This window comes from Chroicocephalus ridibundus, chromosome 2 (genome assembly GCF_963924245.1).
Source record: "Chroicocephalus ridibundus chromosome 2, bChrRid1.1, whole genome shotgun sequence".
NCBI lineage: Eukaryota > Metazoa > Chordata > Aves > Charadriiformes > Laridae > Chroicocephalus > Chroicocephalus ridibundus.
Window position 1 is genome coordinate 122,145,692 of NC_086285.1, and position 24,917 is coordinate 122,170,608.

The 24,917-nt window shown below is 42.0% G+C and overlaps 1 protein-coding gene across 4 annotated transcripts in view; it reads right to left on the reverse strand.

Annotated features, from left to right (window-relative positions):
- KLHL14 (kelch like family member 14) overlaps positions 1-24,917 on the reverse strand; it is a 65,385-nt gene that overhangs the window by 26,050 nt on the left and 14,418 nt on the right. For all 4 annotated transcript variants that reach the window (XR_010070011.1, XM_063326790.1, XM_063326789.1 and 1 more), the window contains exon 3: positions 20,313-20,434. Coding sequence is in view for 3 of the 4 variants with exons in the window: in XM_063326790.1 (XP_063182860.1) it covers positions 20,313-20,434 (122 nt within the window). In the remaining variant the exon portion in view is untranslated. The remainder of the gene's footprint in view (positions 1-20,312; positions 20,435-24,917) is intronic.

Below are 24,917 nucleotides of genomic sequence, written 5' to 3' on the forward strand. Positions count from 1 at the left end.
AAAACAAGTGTCTTACTGTTGACACTTTTTCCATGATGGACAGAATTAAATATAACTTATAATATTCCTTTTGCTTAGGATGGACAGTAAGACCCCACTCCAAAATGCACTAATGACTAGGCAAGCAAATACAGAAAGAAACACAGGAGTTAATCGACACAACTTAGGTAATACCAAAGACTGGTTTCTCCAACGGGAACTGGGCAGAAATGTTGCTCTTCTAAACCATTCCCCACAGATGGGCTCCCAAGGAAGGGAAACGGAAGACCCACAGACAATTTTCAAATTCAGGAAAGGAAATTTGACCTGGGCAGCAAAACTACATACTTATGTAAAATTGGCACAGATCACTGACTTTGTAAATCTACACACAGAAGATGAAATTGGAATGTATATCTGAAAAAAAAAATCCATTAATTGATTTGAACTAAATTTATGTTAATTTTATTTTGCTTTCTATAATAATAGTACCATTTAATATTTTCAGGAAAACTGCTATGAAAAACGTGTTGTGATGCCTAATCATAACAATCAGAAAAATTCACTCCATATGAGCACTCATACCAGAAATTTTGTTCTGTGTCCTCAAAAAACTTTTTGTGGATTTAGAAAGCATCCAGTCAAGCAACAGAAGCAAAACCATGTTTCTTAAAACTAAATACCAAGCTGAATATCATAGCACAAGTAGCTGCTATTTAAATCAAGAGGTGTCAAAATTCATGGGCTGAACCACGTTCACACAGAATCACAAATAATTCACAAATCACACACTAGCGCATGCTCATGGACTGCGGACAAACAGGATAAAAGGTCAGGTTAATTTAAAACACAGGCCATTCTGGGACTGCAGGATTCAACATGTACAATAGAGTAAATTAAAGTTGTTGTGATCAATCCCAAATACTTAAAATATACATTACTAAGTATCCTCAACTGGCTTGCATTTTTGGTTGAAGAAGTTAATTTTGCAAACAGTACTGTTCATGAAAGTATCATTTTCAGTTAGCTAGGTGAAGGGAAGCGAGGACTGAGACACAGAGTCTGCATGACTGAAACTGGGACTCACTGTGCCGGCAACTGTGGCTTGGACCAGGTTCTGGTAGAGACAGGAATGAAACTGAAATGAACAGACAGGGATGGGTCGGGTCAGGTTGGAGGTGACATGGCAGAAGGGACTGGGACTGGAGCAAAAGATGGCAAAATCCACAAATACAGCAGCACATACTGATCCAGAGCCCCAAGTCCTGCACACTTCACACTCCGCTATCAACACATCTGGGTGGAAACTTGGGCTGTTTGCACCTCCTAGTTCCCAGGACACATAGCCTCTGCTGACACCCGCAACTGCCTAAATTCAAAAGGCAGAGAAGCGTACACCAGATCTACAAAGCCAGCCTACATGACGCACTGTTTCTCAGCATACCTTGACAAGGCATTTTCACCTCCAAGTCTATGTAAATACTGAGATGTGGGGCACTCAGAAGTTATGGACTGCCATTTTGAAAGGCTGCAGTGCACATCTCCTCTGGCATCTCTGTGTTTATGCTGGCATGGTCCTTAAACAGCTAACCATGATACTTCCCAACTGCCCATCTTGCTGAAGGTTCAGCCCCATGAACACCAGAGACCTGCAGAAGCTGCCCCTGCAAGAAACATTTCTGCTCTTTCTTGTCCCAGGTCCTATCACTCCTTGTGATGGCTGATGCATGCATGCAGTCAAGCAATAAACAAGCAAGAAGGCACATTATTTTTTTTTAAGGTACATTGAATTTAACCCAAATCTGTGAGGCCGTGAGAAGAAGGGAAGGACTGATGTACCAGCAGCAGCACCAGCTTGCATCAGCTTATTGCAGTTGTGAAACTACAACCTCAGCACACGATACCAAACCATTTAAATGGGTCTAACCCAGCGTTGCTGTGGTCCTGTCCTTCTCACAGCCCAGGCAATCCAGGCCCCGCTTCGTGCCTGAACAGTCTCTCCTCAGCACCCCTCTGTGAACCCTTTCAAAGCAATAATCTGGTGGAAAAATAACCCAGAAAGCAAGAGAATAATTTGGTTTAATGCCCTGAGCAGGCTCATCCAGGAGTCAAGTTGACTTCCAGTGCTGAAATAAAGAAGGAGAAAAGACCATGGGATGGGGTCTGGGTGGAAAGGAACTTGAAACAACAGCAACAGCTTCACCTACCACATGGCCACAGCCTCAGTGCAGGGGATGAAGGCTCCCTATGAATGAAGCTGGTAAAAGTGAACAAGACCTCTGACTGCAAGAAGTTGCTTCACTTCTGGAAGGTGTGCAGGGAGATGTTGGGGGCTGCAGGAGCAGACAGTATTTCTCACAGTTAAGGTGCTGTGAGCTGGAGGATGGGATCCTGTTCCTGCCTTTGCCACATGATTTTACTGTGGTGCTAGTCAAGTCCCTTAAGCTATTTTTTTCCACAGTGACCCATTTCCCCTGTTCTGAGAACACTAATTACGTGTGCTTCATTTTTGGAGAGCCTGCTCTGATCCTTGTGTCTGATATGCAGGAGCTCTCTGTGCTCACTGCTGCACCTGAGGTAGGTGGGAGAAACAGTCTGGAAACCAAGGTCTGAGGGGTCTTGAAATGGACACCCCAAAATAAAGGATACCTTTGCCTTGAACCTCCTTGCATCTCTGTTCCTTGTCTGCGAAATGGGAACAATGACAGACCACGCTCCTCACAATGAGGATGGTGCAAAAATACCGTAATGTGACAATGAAGCAGCTGGCCCCTGTTGTTGTGAAAACTACAAAGGAAACCTTGTGAAAAAATCATTTCTTCACGAGATTTTAGTACCCTGTGACAGATGGGACCTACTTGCCGAACAACAGAGAAAATAAAATACTGTGAGGAGAAATTCAGCACAGTCCCTTCTGTGCACTGACATGTGACAAAGAGTAGTATGTGATACCATTACAGATCGCATCTTTAGGCTTATGCAAACAGAGGCCAAATTAAGGCTGCAGAAGCAGCTCAACTATCACGTTTCGTAACTCCGGAGGGCTTGCTATATCACTGTCTAACGCTCTTTTCGAGCTTGGCGGAAGTCCCTTGTGTGTGATCCACCCGGTGTCTGAGAGGCAGCTAACGCCTTCCTCACCCCGCAGCTGCTCCAGCATCTCTGGATCACCCAGAGTCCCAAGCCTACCCAGCCCACAGCCAGAGGTGCAGGAGCCTTCCTTATACTCCTCTTCTTTCTCCTCCTCCTCCTCCTCCTGCCGCATTCCCTTCCCGCCGGCAGTTTGAGGCTAAGCCACTAGATGGGGTGCGGAGTGCTCGGCTCCCCCCTCCCCCGGGAGAGGCATTTCCATCGTCTTTTGGCTTCAGGTTTTGCAGCCAACCAAAAAAACAAAAGAGGTGAAACGCGGCATAAAAAAAAAAAAAAAGCCATAGCCAGCTTCCTCCCAAGCAGTTAACTTCTGCTTGTTCCTCCTGTTCGGCGTGAAAGGGATGAAACCAAACAGAGTACACAAACCCCAGCGAACGCTCGGAGCATCAATCCTGGAGGATGCTGAGCCCCCGCCGGCTCCCGCTGCCTGCCATGGGCATGGCGGGTGCTCAGGCTCTGGCAGGGTTATCAGTCATACCTGCTCTGCCTTCTCTTGTCTCAGCTCCCCGAAGCCAGACTGCGTGAGGAGCAGTCAGCGGTTTCGCTGGCAGTCCACACACATCTGCTTTCCGACTCCGCGCGCCAGTCCCAGTGAAATATAGAGCAGGCACAGTTCCCTTCCCCACCAATACGCCGCCAAATCTCTCCCCCTCTCTCTCTTAATAACGATCTGGAAGCTGGCTAAAACAACATGCTCGCTTTTGACAAAGAGCGTGCTTCCTCATTACGGGGGTAAGGAAGGGGAAAGAAGACGTGAGGAAACTGTGATACAAAAGAATAACCTAAAGAATTACAGGGAAAAAAAAAGAAAAGACTCCTTTCTAAAATAGTCACTCCCTTCCAATGGAAAGACAGTGCTTTACTCAAGGTTAATCCCAAACTGGTCGGCGTAAAGGTGGCCATATTACAGCTCTCTTCTCGTCTCCCTAAAGAACGATTATTTGAGGAAGGCACGGAGGAGCTGAAGCATGCCTATTCCATCAGGAATGTGGGAAGGGACTGGTATTTACCTGCGTACGCACCGCTGCCAAATTACACTTTCTCTCACTCTTTCCCAACTGCTTACAAGAAGAACTGTCCCTCTCAAGGCATCATCCATCCCAGTAACACTACTTATTATTAAACCTGTATATTAAATACAACCGAGCAGTCCTCTTCCAGCCTCTTCCAGCCTTCCACAAAAACACAGATATCCTAGATGCCCTATACAGCACCTTTTCATGACCTGGCCCAGCCCTGCAAGCTCCTGCAGACTCTTATTTTTCTTCTCCATGGCCAAGAGAAAGATAGCAAAAAGGCAGGATCATTTTGAAGTCAGTCTTTTCCTTGTCTGGCATGGGTAGAGAAAGTCTTCCTTCCATTCAGCAGAGGAAGACCACCTGAGGGCAGCTGTTGGGAATGCTCCTAACACATGGCAGCACTACTGACAGGGTAAGAACACCCTCAGTTCTCCTCTTTACCCCAGCAATGGGATAAATTGCATTTTGCAGCCTGTCACAGCTGGCGCTGCACAGGCCTGTATCCCTGCTGGTGTGTCAAAAGCCATCGTGAAAGAGCCGCACACGGGCATACACCCAAATGGCAATGCAGCACTAGGTTAGGCAGGGTTACACCTCAGCTCTGAACTGGGAGATGAGCATGGGCAGCCAGATTTGTGCTGCCCAACGGTATGTTCTGTCACGTACCCTGCAGGTGAAAACTCAACTTGACCTTCACTCCTGATGAATCTGGATTTTCACAAAGAGAAACAGATGAAAAACATGTGGCAGAAACAGAAACACAAAGGAAATAAAACCAAAAAGTGCACTTGAGGAGCTATTTTTTTAATTCATCGTAAAAACACTGTCAAAATACACAGTACATCATTAGCGGACATTAATACAGACCAATCCTGTCTGAGGAGTTTGCAGTCTTCCTATATATTAAAAAAGACAGAATATTATTCCAAATGCAGTGCATTTGCTCATATCTATTCATACAGACACTGCTGATCCACATTTGGCTAAAACACATGTGTTTTTACACAAATTAGGTTATTACTGATACAAACAGTTTTGATTCATACTACAGAGCACGAACAGATGATCAGCGCAATTGCTTTGGTTTAGCACCATGCTCGTGGAAGTCACCACTTGTCAGCTGGGCTGCAGTAATTGCTTCTAGTTTCTTACAATTAGAAGAAGCCACTAGCTTAAACTAGCTTATGCCACTGATTAGATTGTTTAAAAGAGCGCATTTTACCTTACATTTGTAAGCACCTAGGAACATGAACACTAGCAGGCATTGTGGCTCAACTAGTGGGCCCTAACTTGGAGAAAAGCAGATGAACTGCATCTCTTGCAATCCTTTCAACATAACAAAATTGCAAAGGATTTAGGCTCAGAACAAATTCCACAGATAACAAACAAACACTAATAGCAACTATCTGCAAAATGAGCTGGTGAAATCAGCCTACTCCTTGTGCCAGTGTATGTTATTTATACAGTTCAAAACCTGAAGTTTTACACTGACTGTACATATCCCAAGAAGTAGTGTGGCGTTTGTATTAGAGAAATACCTTTGTTAAAATGCCATAGAGTCCTTAAAGCTGAGCTTTAGACATTGAATCTGCCAAGACGGCTCCATATGATCAGCTGTATATAGACTTTCAAATGATGAGCCCTTTGATTTATTTTGTTTTCTGACATAAAGTAGTAATTTTTGGCGTTCTGCGTTAGGTAGAACCTCTGAGTAATTACAAAAACCTTTTTGGGTACACTTGCTGAGATCAATGTCACTGGAGGTTCACAAATACATTAATTCTTATTGCAGTACCAGGGTACATAAACATAGTTTTGATAAACATGAATACTAATCATTTTTGCAAAAATCTTGTCTTCAAATCACATTACTTATTTATTTAGTCATTTAGGCCGTAGTTATTTGCTCTCTATTCTACAGTACAAGTGCTGATAACCCAAAACATTTTCAAAAATTACAATCCAGACCACTAAATCCAAGACACTACATATGCTTGATGTCCCTTCAATTTACGTTCTTCAATTTACTTTCCATTTACTTTTAATTTTCAACCGTAAGATCAAAACCTCCCATTTAAAAAATAATCAGCTGAATCACAAAACTTTGTCTTAATATACTAAATGTGCAAGATCAGAGATAAAATTGTTGGCAATGCTGCTAATGTAACTCTGCAGCAACTTCCTTGAAATAATCAGAATTAGGTACTCAGGCTTTATTTAGAGGCACAACCAAGGGTGGTATTATTGTTGGGCTCTGAGGGACAGTCCCACGGTAGAACTGTGAGTACTGGAATTGTTACGGTATGCTGTAGTGATACCTGAACTAACTTCATGCTACTGACTTAGCCCCAACTGGTGTACTCTCAGGTTCTCTTTTGTTTTAAAGGTCAAAGATGACAAGAAACAACATGTTACAAAGGCATGTAAAAGAATCAACAAGTGGATAAATCAAATACTTCTTTCCAAATTTTTAGTATCTGTCTGTGGGTTGCTCCAGTGGACAGCCACAAATCATTTTAAAGTAGAACAGACATTAAATTCATAATAGACTTCATGCATAGATTGTATGGAGTGGTATGAATTTGGTCCACACAGTTCACTTTTCTTATGTCTAATAGCCCAGATTCTCCCTTGCTCATGGTTTTGTTTTTTTTTTTTCCTGTGACGCTTACGTGACATTTTTGCACCAGTGTCTGGAGCCCACCCAGGGCAAATTCCAGTTGCAGACCCACCGGGGAGCTCTGGCATCTGTCCTCCTTGCCCAACTACTCAACGCCCAGTGAACCCAACCAAAACCAGAACTTCACCGTGCCTGCACCCTCCGTGGCGTTCCTTACACACAGAATTGGTGCACAATCTTTAAGTCTTCCAGTACTTCGGTGCTACCTCTACAGCCTTGCTTCTGCAAAGAGGAGGAGACTGTCCATCCCCGGCCATGCACCCGAGGGCAGGTCCAGCACCCCACAAAGCCTCAGAGTGTCAGGGGAAACGCAGACCTCTCAGGAATGCATTTTGCATACTGCAAAAAGGTAATTAGCGACTTCAGAAGCAGAGGCAAATAACTGTGGTATCGTATGGTTAAATGGCCAGCCCTGGAAGAATTTTTTTGTGGTCAAAATCAATAGAAGGTGATAGATTGATAGAAGTTTTCTCTATGAAAAACATTTTCTCCTGAAACAGGGAGTTTAGCATTATTCAAACAAATTCTTCTATTATTTAAAGATGTATCTTCATTCCCGTTGAACACTACTGTTTCGTGCCATGTAAAGCCAGAGGACTTTCTCCTCTAAGGAACCGCTTATTTTCTCTGAGGACAATGAATTCTTTTCCAATATTGAAAGGTTCAAGTGAAAGCCCTCAAGTGACTGCAACTGCTTCAGTGCTGTTTTACCTGGAGGGAAAGCCCTTTCCAGGGCAGCCCTGCCTCTTTTGAGAGGAGGTTAGGCTGTTAAAATCGAGCAGCTGGGGTGAAGCCAAATCATGACTTTAGGAAAAGGGCTGCTGTGTCAGGGCTTTATTGTTGTAGTAAATCTTTGTTGTTAAGAAAAAACAAACTTCTGAGCGCTGAAATGATCATTTCTTGGAGCTGCACTGGAGAACGCCCAAGAGCTGACAGGAGGACAGTGGGTCCAACCTTCTGCCCCCGTGCAGAAAGGCCCTGACACACCCTGCACATTAACAAGACTGAAGTTGGAGGCTTGAGCCCTGTATAAACCCCTACATGGGCCACCTCTGCCCTGGACGTATCTTTCTTTCCTGGGGCTGAAGTTAATGGGAGCCAGTAAACGCCCAGCTGATTCCAGCCGTTGTGATTCTGCTGAATAAAACAAAGTTTGAACGAGCTTGTGCAGACATTAGTGGTAATGCAGCTGGGAGACAAGGACTGCATGGGGACTAGCCAGAAGGCTGGGATTTGGACACCACAGATGACCCAGCTCTGTGCTGCTGGCTGCCACAGTGCTTAAAATAATTGTAGTTCTCTGGAGAGACTATACAGATAAACTCTGTCCTATGTTAATGCACCGTCATACAGAGTTGTTTACAGGCAGTACTTAGTAAAGTACTTAATAAAGTACTTAAGCATGTATTTAAACACACTGCTGAACATCAGTGTAATTAATACTTTGCTGAATTAGAGATATGATACGAATACATTTTTCTGCTGTTGTAATTTTTCATTATACACACTTATAAGCTGGTCATAGGGATTTTCTTTCAGTTTTGCATCCAGCAAATGAGTTAATTTGGGAGTCAAATTCTGCCTTAGTTATGCCTGCACAATGCCTTTCACATGCATGAGGGCAGAAGACTGCTCTATGACCTTTAATTGAACGTCTTTTTTGTTAGTCTGTAATGATTCATCTAGGAAAAAAGAAAATCTGGTTCTTTCTGATCTGGCAGGTCTTTGGCATTCCTTTCATGTCATTTCAATCCAAAAAGTATCTTTTACATACGGTGTATATGTTTGTTAAGGCTGTGCGCATACAGCAGCTGTAATTCTTGACCAGCAAGCAAGCAGCTGCTGGTGAGTACAGATTGGAGCCATACAGTCTGTTCTTCTGCATGTAAAACTGGGGGGAGGGAAGGGAAGAGAAGAAATGCGGCTCTTACATCACTTATCATGTTAATTCTATTTAAATCTATTTCCATGATTTCTAATAACATAATTTGCCAAGCCTCCCCCCAGCTGAAAGTAATGCAAGTGCTCCTCTCTCTCTTTTTCTTTCCTACTTAACCCAGGGGGTGCATTTACCATCTCCTAGTTTCAAGTTTTGGAGTCAACCCTTTTTGTTTTTTCCTCTTTTTCTTTTTCAATAATCAGAACTCAAAGCATTGACCTACCCATATACATTAAGGTGCTGGTTATTGTCATCACTTCAAAACAGTCATTCCACTCACATCTATTTTGTTTTTACTCACAACAAAACAAGCATGATTTAATCCCAGAGTTGAAGACTTCCCCCTCCCCCCGCCAAATTAAAGCTAAATTGTGTGCATTAAATACATTATCTACTTGTAACAAAATGGGAAATTTAAAAATTGTTCAGTCACAGATAATTTGTTACTGAAAACGACAGGCTTGCATCGGCCACTGGAAGCGCTGGGTGTTTGCTGAGCTCAGTGAGCGCCTGGGCAGGTTTACCCGCCCAGATAAACATCATGGAAAACATATGTTTACACAGTGGAAAAGATCCCGATTCCCTTTCATGGTCCCTCTCACTACTCTCAAGGATCCTGGTCTCTCATGCCAAACGGCCGGGGTGCTGGGCTTGCTCCCATGCCTCAGCCCTCACAGGCAGTTCATATGGATGGAGGTTAGCTTGAGGCACCTCAGCGGGAAACCAGCCACCCTCTCCAGGCCAAAAATACAGCCCGGTGTATTTCACACACCTCTCCCCACAGACGCTACGGACAAGACCACTCCACATCAGTTTCTGCCACTCACCCCAGTCCACCGATAGCACCTAATTAGGCCTTGCACCCTCAAACACTCTTGTGACATGACTTAATGCATTCAACACCCTGTTATGAAGAGACTGCTTTGGGAGACTGCGACAGCACCTCCCACCCCTTCATGTGCATTACCTGCAGGTATCTCACAAGAGCAGAAGTAGTCTTAGGGAAGCACTGGAGGAGACGCAGGCGGAGGACTGGAGGCATCCTGCACCTCGGTGGGAGGGTGGATGTGAGCCCTCAGCAGCAGAGCCACAGGCTGGGCAGGGAGCCCCAGCTCACAAGCCATGGCCCCCAAAAAGCCAGCACAGCGATTCTCCAGTGCAGCTCTTGGGGGGCTCGAAGTCACCCCTTCTTTTTTTTTACCCCTGGGGGTGATCTATTCACAAGCAGAGGAGGCATGGTCACGGGGCAAGGCAGGGTAGCTCGTACTACAGCTGCCTTTGTTGCTCCTGCCCGGCAAATACTAGAGGACATCACTTGTCTAGCTTGACGGGAAGGCATATGTTAAAGCAATTAATTCATTTGCCCTAAAAGACTGAGGCCAGGCAAGAATTTGTACCTTTCCTAGTGCTCAGTCTGATCTTAAGCAATGGGATTTCCACCATTTCCCATGGGAGATTATTCCACAACCTAATAGATCTCAATGTCAGGAAGTTTTTTCCTGATATTCAGCCATAATTCATATCCATGAATTATGAGCTACTGTCGACATCACACCCATTGAGGCATTCCTAGAGCCTGCTTCATTTAAAATTATATGCTCTAGTTATGCAGGGTTTCTGTGTACTAGGGCAAAATGCTTTTTCTGCAGGTTAATTCATTACTATTCAATTTGTTAACACTTTTTTTCTCGGTGTGAACAGTCATTCTGCAGTTGCATACCCTATAGTAGCGCAATCCCCATTTGGGAGTAGAATCACAATATATAAATATGACAAAACAACATACCAAAACCCATCCCCATAAAGACATATTATTCTGCTCCTGCAGATACTTACTCCAGCATTCAGTTAAAAGAAAGCAGTAGCTCATACAACACCTGGTATGAGACAGAAAGCTTAGAAAAAAAACCCTCTTAAGTCCATAATAAATTTTATTTCTGCCTTAAACAGAGGGAAGGTACAGGAGTAAGGGGGCAGGTAGGGAAGGGTGAAAAGATGGGGAAGGAAAGGGAGAAAGGAACTTAATCAAGCTGTGAGAAAATAGAGGAAAATTGAAAAGAGAACAACTTCCTACTAACAACGAGCCACCACAACACAATAAGGACATGCAACAGCAAATGAAGTTGAGGATGCAAAATGCGTACCTCTTGCCATTAATAGCACTTACAAAACTGAGAAAGCTAAGGCAGGCTTCTGAAATCTCTGTTACAAATAATTGTGTTCTTGGAAGGAAACTGCCCTTTGTTTTAAGAACATTTGAGAGGAGGAAATTTATAAACCATGTATCAATTTCTCAAAAAAGTCAGGATTTCTATGAGAATGTTTTATGATTACATTTTGCCCAGCTAGCGGCGCTTTGCCATACTGTATGCAACCCATCTGTACATAAATAATATGTCACATTAGATACTGAAAAAAAGGGAATGCTTTCTAAAGTAAGCAACTAGAAACTCACCAGAGTTCATTTTCATCTCCATACATGCCTAGCTCCTATTAATGCTACATAAATCCCAGAGCAACTAGATAAGAATAAACACATAAATTTTACCCGAAATCAGCTAAGAAACAGAAAGCCGTGTTTGCGGTGAGCACTAAATTCACACAATGCCATGTAATTTTGCGCGGAACTCATTCCAGATGGCTGATTTTTTAGAGACAGTGGCAAAATAGTATTAAGGGACCTACAGAAACACATCTGGTGAGAACCGTTTTGACAATACTTCCTTTCATTAGAAATTAAGTGACTTTACTGAAATCCGTACCTAGCCAGGTAGGGACACTTGCTTTGGAGAGAAGACAGGACAATGCAGCTCCCAGTTCCTACTGGACCAGGATACGTGTGTTCACAGCAGATACATGATGCCCATAGACTGAGATGACTCGGAATGTTGCAGATCCTTTAGGACTGCGTTAAGTCCAAGCACCTATGCTCTGTTGCTCACCTGGATTTAGCGGTAAAGTCGCGGCAACTTGTTATTTGTAGCTACGCACTTGCTGGTTTGCAGTTAGCCTTGCAAAGCTGGACAAAACTTTTTTTGGTGAGGCTGTGAAATACCCTTGGGGACACAGGAGAGATTCATAAGTTAAAAACTGCAAAGCTGGGACTTGAACCTCAACTGTCTGCCTTTTCACCAACCCACGAGAGATGTTGAGATGAGAAGGGACATTCTGATACAGCACTGGTTTTGCAAAAACATTTGACGGAATTTGTTTTCATTTTGCCTTGGAACAAAGCTGTAGAAGTTGCTGCAAAATGGAACTGTCATCCTCAAGCCATCTGTAAAGATGCGTAACTCAAACTGAAAGATGAGGTAGGAAAAGGTAAGCTCTGTGATCCAGGAGGGAAGTTTTGAGTCAAAGGTTCTGATGTACTTGCAAGGATATGGCAGGGAGTGGCACCTCCAGGAACCGGCAGCTTTTTTTGTAAGACGTCTCTACAGAAGCCTGACACCAGCATCTGTTGTGGAAATGGCACAGATCATCTGGTAACTCACCTGTCTTACGCCTGCTGCCTTCTTACTTGGGGCAACCCACGGCTCTGCACTGTCTTGGAACAAGGCTGTGCCTTGTTCCCTTGTCTCACTCAGGTTTTTAACCACAAACGTTCCTGGCTGACCAGAGGCAGAGAACAGGACATTCGGGTAACACTTCTGGACTCCACTGGAAAGTAACTGTTTGCTGGTGGAGATTCTGAGGATGAAGGTGAGTAGATTCAGGCATCTTTGTGTATGCAAAAGAAAATGAACAGCCTGGTTTCCAGAGAGATGGGCGTTCACAGATCCACAACAAAGGGCAGAAAGAGAAGCTGAAAGACTACTGAGGGCTTTAGCACAAACAGACTGAATGCAATGATAAGACTGGCTGTTTCAAAGACACAGCATAGCAAGATATAAAGGGACTGGGAATACAGAAAGAGAAAGCTACCCAGAATCTACAATACACCACACTTACAAATAAGAGGGGAATATGCAGAGCAATCTGCTCGATAAATAAGCAGAAAGTCTCAACTGAAATGATAAAAAAAACAGTTAATTTTTTTAATAAATAATAAAAGTTAATTTAGTTACACTAGCCCTTCATTCTCTGAGGTGAAGTGAACAGGTTGCTTGGTCAAGCCAGGCACAGAGTGCAGAGGTTATCACAAAAGACACACACAGTCAAATAACACCTAGGTAAAAGCAGAAGCTCACAACATCGTAATCAAAAAGAAAAATGCACAGAAAGAGAGCTGACATTCCTTGAAAGTTATCTTGAATGGTAGTGCAGCAGAAAACAGTATTTAAGGCGCAAATCCAGCATTCATTGTGAGAACATGCTACATTTTCACTCGTTCTTAGAGCTCTGCCTTGCTCTTAGATACACAGGCGTGCACCATTAATGGCACTTGCATGGTTGAATTCCCATGCATCATCCTCAGAATGGGAGTTGTGGCTAACCTCTAGTACATCACACGTAAAAAAATACTTGTCACTATATTTCTGTTTCTCACTTCTATACTCTCACTTCCCGGTATCTGTAAAGTGTGTGGTTTATTGTCAATGTGTCTGACCACGTTGAATAAATCTCCTAAATCCAGGCTTAAAGTTGGATAGTCGTACTGATCAGTCAACTTTTCTGTATATGAATCTCTCTTCTTCTGTGACTGTTTTCCTGGTTTTGAACCTTTTAAAAGGGGCTAAATATAAGAATGAAAAATACAGGTGGAATTTGTGTTTAAAATTACCTTTTAATGCAATCAGTGTGTCTATTTAAGAAGGATATATATGAGCATGTACACGTGTACATGTACAACTTCTACATACGTCTACCACATTTATTAAATCTGTCTATGGATAATATCAAGACTTCTGCCTTAGCAATAAGCTAATGCTTGCTCAAGCTTTTCAATGCAGTGCTGAAAGCATCCTCGACACAGCACTGAAGCAGTAGCTGCAGCATCCCTGACTGCTGGATAAATGGAGTAAGAGAGATGAAATTTATCAGGGCTGCCAAGAAGTGTTCATCAGGACACATTTTTGATTAACGTAAGTGTGTGCTATTCTCACAAGTGACAAAAAAGAGGGAAGAAATTATAACTGGCACATGTCAAGAGATTTAACCTGTCCACCTGACCCGACTCACTTTTTGCGAACATAACTTCTTTTATTCAGCTACCAATTAGTGAGGGGTAAATTGAAGGAGGAAAGCTTTCCTTCTAACATGCTATCACTCTTCTAAAAAGTAAAAGCTCTACAGTGGATGAATTTATTTACTTAAAAGATGTAACATTTCCAAAGCCACAATATATGATAGGCATCTAGTAGTACTTAAACATTATGTCTTACACGTCTTTGAAATTTTCTCCCAGAATCTCTGATGTGAGCACGTAATTCATATTGTCTGTCTTCTAAGTAACCAAAGACAGAACTGGATAAGGCTCTCCAAGATATGAAGGACCAAGAAACTCTCAGTGACTCCAAAGCCACTTCAGAAAAAACAGAGGACTTTTGTTATTAATTTGCCCAGGAAGGACAAAGTATCATTCTGTACAGGAAAGGCTGATACAATTGAGCACCACAGAATTGCCAAAGAAAACAGAAACAAATATAACCTATTCCAGCAGAAACAACGCAGGCTGGGGAGTGGAGTGACCCAGGTTCTCTGATGCCGACTGTGACATGAAGCAAACCATTCTACCTTCCTTTTACTTGACTTCCCTGTGGATTAAATGCATAAATAATGATGCTGGAAGGGTTTCTAGAACCACCAGTATGCCTCAGTGCTGGCTGACATTCAAACTGTTGTTACCGAAGATGGAGGACTGCTGTAGAGGAGCCTGTACTGTCACAGAACGTGTTAAAGGGAAATTCAAAAAGTCAGAGTGACAGAAATCAAAAGATGTTGTACTCAGACCAGCCTACCGGCAGTGGAGATTGCCTCCTGTGAAAAAGAAAGCACAGACAACCTGGGGAAGGAAGGAGGCAGCAGACCACCTTTGTCAGAGCACTGAGGATGAAAAGGTTACCAGCTGCTTGTTATGATCAGCCAGTCAGAGGAATACAAATAAATGACAACTCCTTGATATTGTGCAATTGCTGCTGGCATGAAGGAGAAAGATGGAGAAGGAAATCGAAGTGCCTGATTCATTGTTTGTCCTTACACATGGAACAAACACAGCAGAGGCAAATACACCTAGCAAAGGGGAGGAAGGTAAAGATAACTAAACTAAGACTAAGGAATAACTAGGAAAAGAAGTAACCAGAAATGGGGCACTGGTCATCTTGACTAAAGTCTCCAGTCTGGTGACCTTCTGGACATTGCCCTGTATTTCCTATCCAAATATATCACCTGTATTATATTTTTCACTGGACAATGACATTGGCTTTCACATTGGATTAAAATCCAAACCTAGTGCAATAATGAAGCATAAATGCACTACTGCCCATACGTGCATTTGCCACTATTTTGATGGTCATTGAATCCCTTCCGTGCTTTACGCAGATGATGTGGTTAGCTAGGGAGGTTAAGGAATGTTACAATTAGCATCTTTCTGAAAAACAAAGTACCGATATGAAAGAAAGATCTGCTGCAGCTGCAGCTTCACATGGATGGAACCTGCCGTCTAAGAGTTCAGTAACGTTTCCAATATTTTACCCTTTTGTGCTTTAGAGAAAAAGGAATTTTGCATTGAAAGGAGGATTCATTGTACACCTAGAAATCTGTAAGACACAATTTCTCTCCTATTCATCGCTTCTAATCAGACAGATGGATACATTGCTATGGAAAAAATACCAAAAAAAAATAAAACTAAAACAATGACTGCATCATTTTTATTTATTTCTTGCATTCTCTGTTCACGTAGCAAGAAATTTAATTCCAGTTGGATCAGTCTCCTGTGATATTTTTTTCTTTCATTTAATATATTTTTTAAATGCTTAGAGGCATTATGACAGAAAAGCATGTATTTTTTGCCCTGGTTTATACCCATCATCTTTACCATTACAACAAGACAAAAGCATTAAAGTAAAATTAATCATGTCAAAAGATTTTAGCAAAAAACAAGGGAGACCATGCATAAAGCATCGCTTTGTCTAGTGTGAAGTCACGCTCTGATTAAAAACATATAATGAAAGTGAAAGTAATACATCATTGCCTTAGCAGTAGGGTTTTTGGGAGAGCTATGCAATTCTGAACACAAAAAATCTTTATAGGCTCCGGATTTTGAAACTTGCAATTATTATGGAATAATTCTAACAAACAAAACATTGTTTCACTTCCTTAAAGTTTAATTAATGTTAAACGTTGCAGTTAAAACAAACAACCAAAGGAGTTCTAGGATTAAACAAGGACTCCTGGCAGGACCATAGCTGGTAATTAAAACCGAAGCAGCAGTGGCTGGTTGTGAGCAGTGAGGCATGAGGTGGTGACACGGCGGCGACCCCCCCCACTGCCCCACATCCAGTAAGCAGCTATGAGAACTGCGAAACATTACGGAATAATGAAACCCCATTAATAGAGCAGAACTTTTGCTGTTGCCAAGGGCTGTCCAACACCCATCGGCCGCTCAGTTTGTGCCACTGGCAGTGGTAGCCTGTTGCTGCTGCTACGTGACACAGGTAGCACCCAGTTAAAAAATGAAGTGATGCTGGTGCAGGTGTAAGCAAGCCTGAAAAGAAATCACGCAGTGAAGATCCGTTCGCTGCATTTTGCCATACAGTCTATAAAAGCCTCTACTTTGCTCAGGCATGACTGGGCAGTAGGAAACGTTCCAAATTATACAGCAACGCGCACAATCTCAGATTAGGATTATGCCCACATCAAGTAAAATTAGGTAGCAGAAAATGTTTGTAAAATGCCACTTACTTTCTCCGGTTTTGTCTTTATTCTGTCTCTATTCTTTGTTGGCAACACAGAAAAAATAATTCTCTGAGAAATACCAGACAGGAAAAATACACAGTAATACTAGGCTGTGAAAAATCTACCAATCCCTTGAGCCATAGCATTCTTGCCTATAGATGATGACATTAAAAAATTGGAAATGGGTGCATGCTTCCCCTCCTCTTCTGGATATATGAACAAGGCAAGTTGTTTTCCTGATACCTTTAGAATTACTCCCATTAGTACTGATGCATTTGGTGCTTTGGGTAGCCAGGCAGAGAGAGGTGGGCAGTATCCCCTGCCAATAGATCTAGTCTTGTCGCGGGAACAAAATGAGATTGCTACTCTGCTGAGCTGTCATACTCGAGAGCTTGTGCTGTTCCACCTGCAACTGTCTTCACAGCTCCAACTGCAGCACCGCGGCTTACAGGGAGTCAGTAGTTTCTGATGGCTGATCTTCTCCTGTTCCTTATGCATCACACAAGGCAGGACACAGAGCCCTAAGCAACTGAGCATTTGCAACAGCCGCTCTCCACACGGAGAAGGAAAAAGGCAACACGCAAGCAGTTCCCCCTGAAATGGGTTTGTAGGCCATGCTGAATAACTTCTGGGGCTTCTCTCAGTGGAGGGTGACAAGAGGAGATTCAGTCTCCTCTCACCCATCTCCTGCTCCACGGCCCAGCGTTGCACCCAGGACTAAGTGTTTGCAAGCTTCTTTTACACCCTTCTTACTCCCAAGTGCCACTGGCACAGAGTGTAGAAAATGAGCAATGTAGATAGGTTTGGAGGAGGGAAAGGGGAATTTCTGTGCACATTTACATTGGATCAGTAAGGCCCTAAGTGCGAAACCTGGCGTTTTGTTGGTGCATGGGGGAATCTATTGGAGGGTAGAAGGTTAAAGAAAAGACTTCATAAATGTTTGCTAGTACAGAAGGAAACCAAGTACACCTAACGCAATAATAAGACAGAACACCCCGAAATACCGGACTACAAGGTCTGAGATTCTTCCCATCACAGAACCTTGCGAGCAGGACACAGCTTTTACTCTGTCCCTGTTCACAAGGGAGCAAACTCCTCATTTGCACTGATGAGCTGAGGGTGAACTGCAACTTCAGGACTGACAGCACTGTCTAAACAAGTGAAAAAGAAACTGAAAAAAAAAACCAACCTTCCTCCTTCGCGCTGATTGTACATCTCTGATAAAAATAAACAGACCAATTATTTTCCAAAACTGAGGACTCTCGGAAAGGTAAACGCGTAAAGGAAGGAAATAAAAATACTTCTTCCTAAACTGCAAAAAGTACATGAAAAATAAAGATAGAACAATGTCCTTAAATACCCACACACTGTAAATATCATAGTTTGTTGATACAACACCATGACTGCACTGAACTATTGCCATGTTATAATGTGATTAGTTTGTGGTCTTCCCTAAAACTGCTCAGTCACAGTTCTTCAAGTCCCTGCACTCCTATGCTGTGGAGTCCTTCAATGTTTTGTGTCAAGGACAGGACAAAACTTCTATTCCAACTTGTCTCCACTTACCATCCTCTCTTATATTAAGTTAGAAAATAAAGCAGGGGATACTTGAAACTCTTATTTAAACTTCAAAAAAAAATAATAATTGCTACCATTTGGTGAGTGGTAATAATATTTTCTAAGAAATCATGCTTGTTAACAACCTTTTTCAGCGTGAAAAGACATCCTCGAACAGTAGTCCAGGCCAAGTGGGCATCCTTTTCTAGCAGTTTTGGTAAGAACAAGGATTACTCATGTCATGAGAGGCCTGTGTATTTGACAGCCACTGGCTCAGCCAACACTGAGACAGATTCTGGGACCTTCAGGACTTCCAGTGCTGAGGACCAAGTGCTTCAACATGAGGTAGCTAGGACTGTAACAGAAGCATTATCTTTTAATCACAGCACAGAAGGTTCCATGCATTAACCAGAATGGAAAGAGAATTTTTGTTTTCTATTTGCTACTATTTGTTAGAGGTAACACAGAAAAGACTATGTTCTTTCGATAAAATTACATAAAATTATTCAGAAACACCTCTCAATACCATCGTAGACAGTGGTGCTATTCAGATACTAGCGACGGATTTTTAACCAGAACATTTAGGTATCAAACCTCTGGCTCCAGTTTCCCACAGTCTTGGAGACAGCATCACAACGTAAGTAACCAAGAACTGAATAAATTTCATGCTTACAAAATCTGACACATCTACAGACAGGTAAGATTGGGAATAAAGTTTTTTTTTTACTTTAATTTAGTGGAGAGTTCAGACCTTGAAGTAATAGATCCATTTCTCCTGCCTATCCTGGTGAGCCACTGGGTTAGACACAACGAATTCAAAAAACCTGAACGCTTCTACCTTACACAATATCATTGATTTTTCACCGACTTACCATCTTCAGAATTTTCTTAGAAGTAGCATACAGAGGTAAGTATCAAATCTCATTATTTTGAAAAATGTGAAGCATAGTATGTTCCCTAGTACAGATGCAGCAAAATTTTCTAATGTACAGTTCATATGACCTTTTTTAATTGCCATCCTTACACAATACCCTCAACTATTAGTCCAGGGCATCTATACCTAGGCAGTCTTTATGTTGCACCACTCTGAGAAAGGCTCCTGATTTTCCATGGGAGAAAGCAATTTGCAAAAGCATAATTTCAAGTCCTGCATCATAGCAGTCTTTTTAATTCTTTTTCATCCTAACCTGTGTATATAAATATTAACGTGGATGTGCCCCATTAAAGGGCTTTGGACAAGGGAGGAAGAAGAGAATTCTGTAAAAGGTATTTACTGGGGAAAAAAAGCAGCTCTATTAGGAAATCCAGGTTTTACCAGTTGTCCAGTTTTAGAAGTATGGCTTTGATTTATGGATCAAAATTGCTCATTTATTATTTTATCTATACTGCTTTGGGCAATTTTGACAGTTAAAATTTAGTTTTATTGACCAATGCAGCCAGTTTAGCCACAAGGGGACTAATGCACACACAGCCTGCTGCACTCAAGAAGCTATGATTTGATTCCATGACCAAGTCAGACTGGGAATCACAACCAACATAACAATAAGTTCCAAATCTTGATGCTCGAGGCAAAATGCTTCCTCTAAAACACAATCAACCTTTAAAAGAAGGTGGGAAGGAATTTTGTGATAGGAGCCTCCATGCACTGTTTATTGTAGCTGATATATTCCACCAATGCTTCTGTGAGCAGTGGACACAGAGCAGTATAGAGGAAACCTTTCTTTAATGATTGTGGACAACAGATAAAGCTGGAAGAAAGAAATGAAAATGCAAAAGAGAATCAAAGGTGTGCTCTAGTACTATGCCTTACCAGGGATCTGACTCTGAGAAAACTGTCTTGAACGTTGCCTTTTTTTTTTTCTAAACCACATTTTATTCCTATGTACATAAATATGCATGTATTCATGTCGCAGTATGAAAGACTTACACGTTTACTTAAAAAACTTACTGGAATGATTTTAAGCCAATGTTAATTTAGGCCTATCCTATTATAAAATTAGCATCTTCTGCAATCTCAATTTATTGCTCCATTGTGAAGCCCCTTGTGATACATAAACAAATCTCTGAAGAGAAACAAATCAATAAAGTGTCTAATTTGATTAACCATGTTTTTAAATTCATCAAGACAACTGTACAAAAATAAACCACTTACTTGTCAGTATTTTCCACGTCTTCTTTTCATCATCATAATACTGAACCAAATTGCTGGGTAGCCGGTCAGGTCCGGGAGGCAATCCTCCAACCAATAACAGCATTTTCTTATTGGAACGAATTCTTCACCCAAAACAAGAGGAAAGATGAACAACCACATTACTGAGGAGTATTTTTAGTGGCAACAAAATCATAACCATCAAAAGAATGTTCACTGCTTGCAGTTTTCTATTTCATTTTTTGTGTTTCTTTCCCCAATCATGTCTCAACAATTTTTTGAGCCAAGCAGAAAAATGATCAGAAAAGCTGCATATCTCTCTACTCACGGAATAATAAGCTTCCTTTATGCAATTTGTTAGAGGTTCATTCTAGAACGACCTTTTTCTTATATTATCCCTTTAAATCATCACTCTTTACAGCTGAATACACATGAAATGCTCTGGAGTTGTACTAAGGTTAAGCATTAAAGTTGCATGTCAAAAATCGTATTAGTCAAAATCATTATTATAAGCCATTCTACACTCAAAGAACCTTGAAAAAATTAAGGTTATGCAGAGAGTTTGTGAGCCAACTCTTTAATCACACACTGAACTTCAGATATATAGTTTAGTACAATTAGCAGCACTGGGCTAATGGTTATGGGTTAAATGCTACTTACAAGCACTTTTGTTTGTTTAATTTAGTCCAGACTCTTGCTTTCACTCTCCCCCCCGGCTCCCCCCCTTCTCTTTGCTCTCCCCCTGTGCACCACTGGCTATAGCAACACCAATTGGTAAAAATGAGACTGTGATGTTGTTGTGAGCCTCCCCAGAGTGGAGCCCTGCCAATGCTTGCCACTGATCCAGCGGCATGAACCTGCTCAACTGTGCAAAGTCACTCTAATTCCCTCCCTCTGTTTTTCTACCTTCTCCCCCAGGGGGCAACCACTGAAAGGAGTGACTACCCACCCATCAAGAGCTGGCAATTCGCTGCTATTAACCGTGACCGTGATTCCCAATCTGCCTGGCAGTTCTTAAGAACAGGACTGCAATGTCTCATATGCAGTAAAAGCGGTTATCTGCACCCTGGCCTCCAACGCTCCACCTGATGAATGTACAATTTCTTTGCAACATTAAGGGATTTAGCACAATTGTAAGTGAAAAGGGGAGGGGAGGCCCAGACCCCCAGATGAGCCCTGATGCTTTAATAGTCACTTCGCATATAATTGAACTTTCATCAGTTATACTAAGCTTGGGTGTGATAACGCTGAAATAAAGGTCTACGCTCAAAATGTTCCTGCGAAGTAGGAAGGTGACATAGCCTGGAAAAAATGCATCGATAGAAATGCATGTGCAGAGGGACCATGCATTTGATGGAAAGCACGCTTGCCAAACACCAACACTTTTCCAAGCATGACAACATCACTGTAGCAATATGTGTGTCAGTCTGCAGCAAACATTCCTGGCCAAGAAAAGTACAGAATGCCATGAACCAAAGCCCACCACTACAGGGCTGCACACGGCAGGGTCAAACCTCCACCCAGGAGCTCCAATCTCAGCAGCGCACTCCAGCAGCGGGTGCTTCACCACTGAGACACATCACTGGATTAGCTCCCACTACCACCTAGAATGAATCTTGAGCACCCACCTATTTGCATTTGTAGCAGGACTGCATCCTCTCTTGAGAAAACTGGGTAAAATGAACCAGGTCGTGCTACACGCACTACCCGAAAGGAACCTTCTTCAGGGAGGGAGCACGCAGCTGAACGCTCGATCCAAACCATGCTTATGAATAAAACCTTTCAAATGGCTGACCAAAAGACAACCACAGACTGCAGATACATCTATCACGAGGATGGCCAGGGAATTATCTGGCAGATGGCCTTGTTTGTTTTTAAATGGATTTAGGGCTCAGGGAAGGTCCTGAATTGACAGCAGAGGAAATGAAACCCAGAGGAAACGAAACCCTCGCTGCAGGGGAAGAAGCTACATCATGGGGGCAGGGACACTGTCCAATGCTGTCCTATCCCCCCTGCTTTGCTCCTGATGTGGGAGGAGCCCCTGCAATCCTTCAGGCTTTCTGACAAGCCAGCCTTTAACCTCTACACCATACTGCTACGTACTGCCAAACGATGACTGCTACCTGCCCGCCAGGCTGTATCTGTGTGGAGTATCAGGAACTGTCTCATTGTCGCTGTCGGCACTGACTCCACTCAGTGAGATCAACCTCTGTGGAAAGCTTTCCTAAGCATTGGTAGTGTCTTCAAATGTTCCATCTCCCCAGTAAAGTTTTTAATGAGAGAACATTTGATAAAAACTATTCAACGCAGGAGTATGATAAACTGGTTTTGGTATGAGTTAGGGATGCCTGCACACGTAACAAGTGGCAGAGCAAACCAGAGCCATAAGTCAGTTATGCACGGCCATCCCTAACGATAGAGAATAAATAGTTTATTCCAACCCTCTTGTGTTGTATGTTATATCACAATCAACTCCCTGTGTATTGTGAAATTCACAATGCCCTTGCAAGGTTTACTTGATAAAGGAGTTTATTTTGATTTTCATCTTTCATCTGTAAAACTCCCTTCTAACTCCAAAGCACTGTGAAAAACCAATGAATGGCCAAGGCTCGATAGTTAAGGTGAAGAATGAAATGTCAGATGTAACTCTGAGTTTCCAGACTTTGGCAGCTGCAACTATCCTTAACATTACTTTTTCAGCTAAACAATCTGAGAAGCCACTGTTTCTTGAGATGGAGTAGCACGGCTATATGGGAATGTTTAAGAAAGATTTAGTATTTTCACATGTTTAAAATGGGAAGTAGCATGAACAGAAGCTCTTTAACAAAAGTTTAGTAAGAACTTAATAGCCAGCACAGGCTCTACCAAAAGATCAGGGAACTCTCACGTGGCAAAAAAGAGATGGGTCCTTTTACTCGAAAGTATCTAATTCATCTGTATGGAGAACTCTTCCAGTGAACCAAGTAAAGATAATACAATAACTAAAGATATGCATGTTTTAAACAGATGTGTTTTCTTGCAGCCAATTCTGCTTTTTAAGTTTCGGTGTGAATCGCTACATTTTAGGTTTTGAATTTTTTTTTTTCTTTATTACATTATATTTGTGTTTCATATTGCACTGAGCAGTATTGTTAAAATCTTGAAATACATTCTAAAATAGGAAAGACATGGAAATGATCACCGCTTATACGCAGAAGACTCTTCCAAATATTAATAAAAATGTAATTCAGTGAAACACTACAATGAAGGCAGGATTTAAAAATATATGTAATACCTTGGCAAGATAAAGTTTCTCCTTTTCTTGCATTATTACATGTTTGCTATTTGGATAACTCAATATTACCATGTGAAACATTATGCATTATATCTGAAACGCTCTCTTTTCATAGTCCTTATTTCACAGTGTAATATACTACTCAGTTACATACTGTGGTTCACAGTGTCCCTAGTAAGGCTATTACGATCATCTTGTGTTCAATTAATAGTAGTGGGTCCTGGTCATGGAAGGCTAAAATAATGTTAACCGTGACCAGGGAGGCTGATGTCATGGCAAAAAGCTGAGATAAACTTACCCATATCTTATCCTGAAAGCATTTCTGATACCTAGAATCAAAAACTCTAGTTCTCATTGATGAATAGTATTGTTACCATGCACATACTTCGCAATTTCTCTTCTGCAAAGATTCTAAACCCCTTAATTCACCTTAATTAAGTTCCTGGGTATCCCATGTGGTGTGAAATTTATTTTGTCTTCTTACAAGAGTGGAAACCAAAGTATATTTTAAAGTTAACATTTTCAAATTTGTATCGTTTCCTTCAGGCTCACCAACCTAGGCATTTGAGAACTCATATAAGTGGCTTTGTTCTCCGAGACGTTGAATACCCATCAGCATACCTAAATCCTGCGCACTTCAAAGGTAGCAGGATGCGCACCAGCTCTAAAACTCAGGTCACTAGTCCATAGTCTAAACTAACCATGAATACACAGGGCAAAATGCTGAGCCCAAGAGAGTTTATCAACTCACAAGGAATCAGTAGAAAAGACAGTAACAGACGTCAATACTCCTGACAACCACTCCCACCCAAAGCTCTTTTGCAACCTCATGCGAATGGAAAATGCATGGATGGGAAATACTCTGCTTGTACATTGTTTTTCTTTATTAGCATATCCATCCATCTTTCACGGATGGGTTTTCCTTATCTGGGCAGTTAGTAGAAGTTCATTCTACCAAGGCTGGCAAGAAAACAAGCCCCACCAAACAACAGGTTTGCTCCAGCCTCTTCCAGTTTCTAAACAATGCAATCAGGCTCCCCTCTCTGCATTAGCAAACGCAAAGAAACAGAAAGAATACAATGATGAAGTGGCAATCCTGTGGTTCTTAATGCATTTGGTGTAGTGTTACACATCAGAAAGGAAACTACATCTTAGACATACAGATGATCACGGTAATAAATGGGAAAAAAGAAGACTATTCAACTATACTTTCACCTTAACTCAGGGCTGTAAAAAAACCAAAAACCTCGATCATTAGTTCTCTTTTAATATAGGCTATTTTAATATAGGCTTTCAGCATGGAGCGAGCCAGGTGGCTCTTTGGACCAGGAACC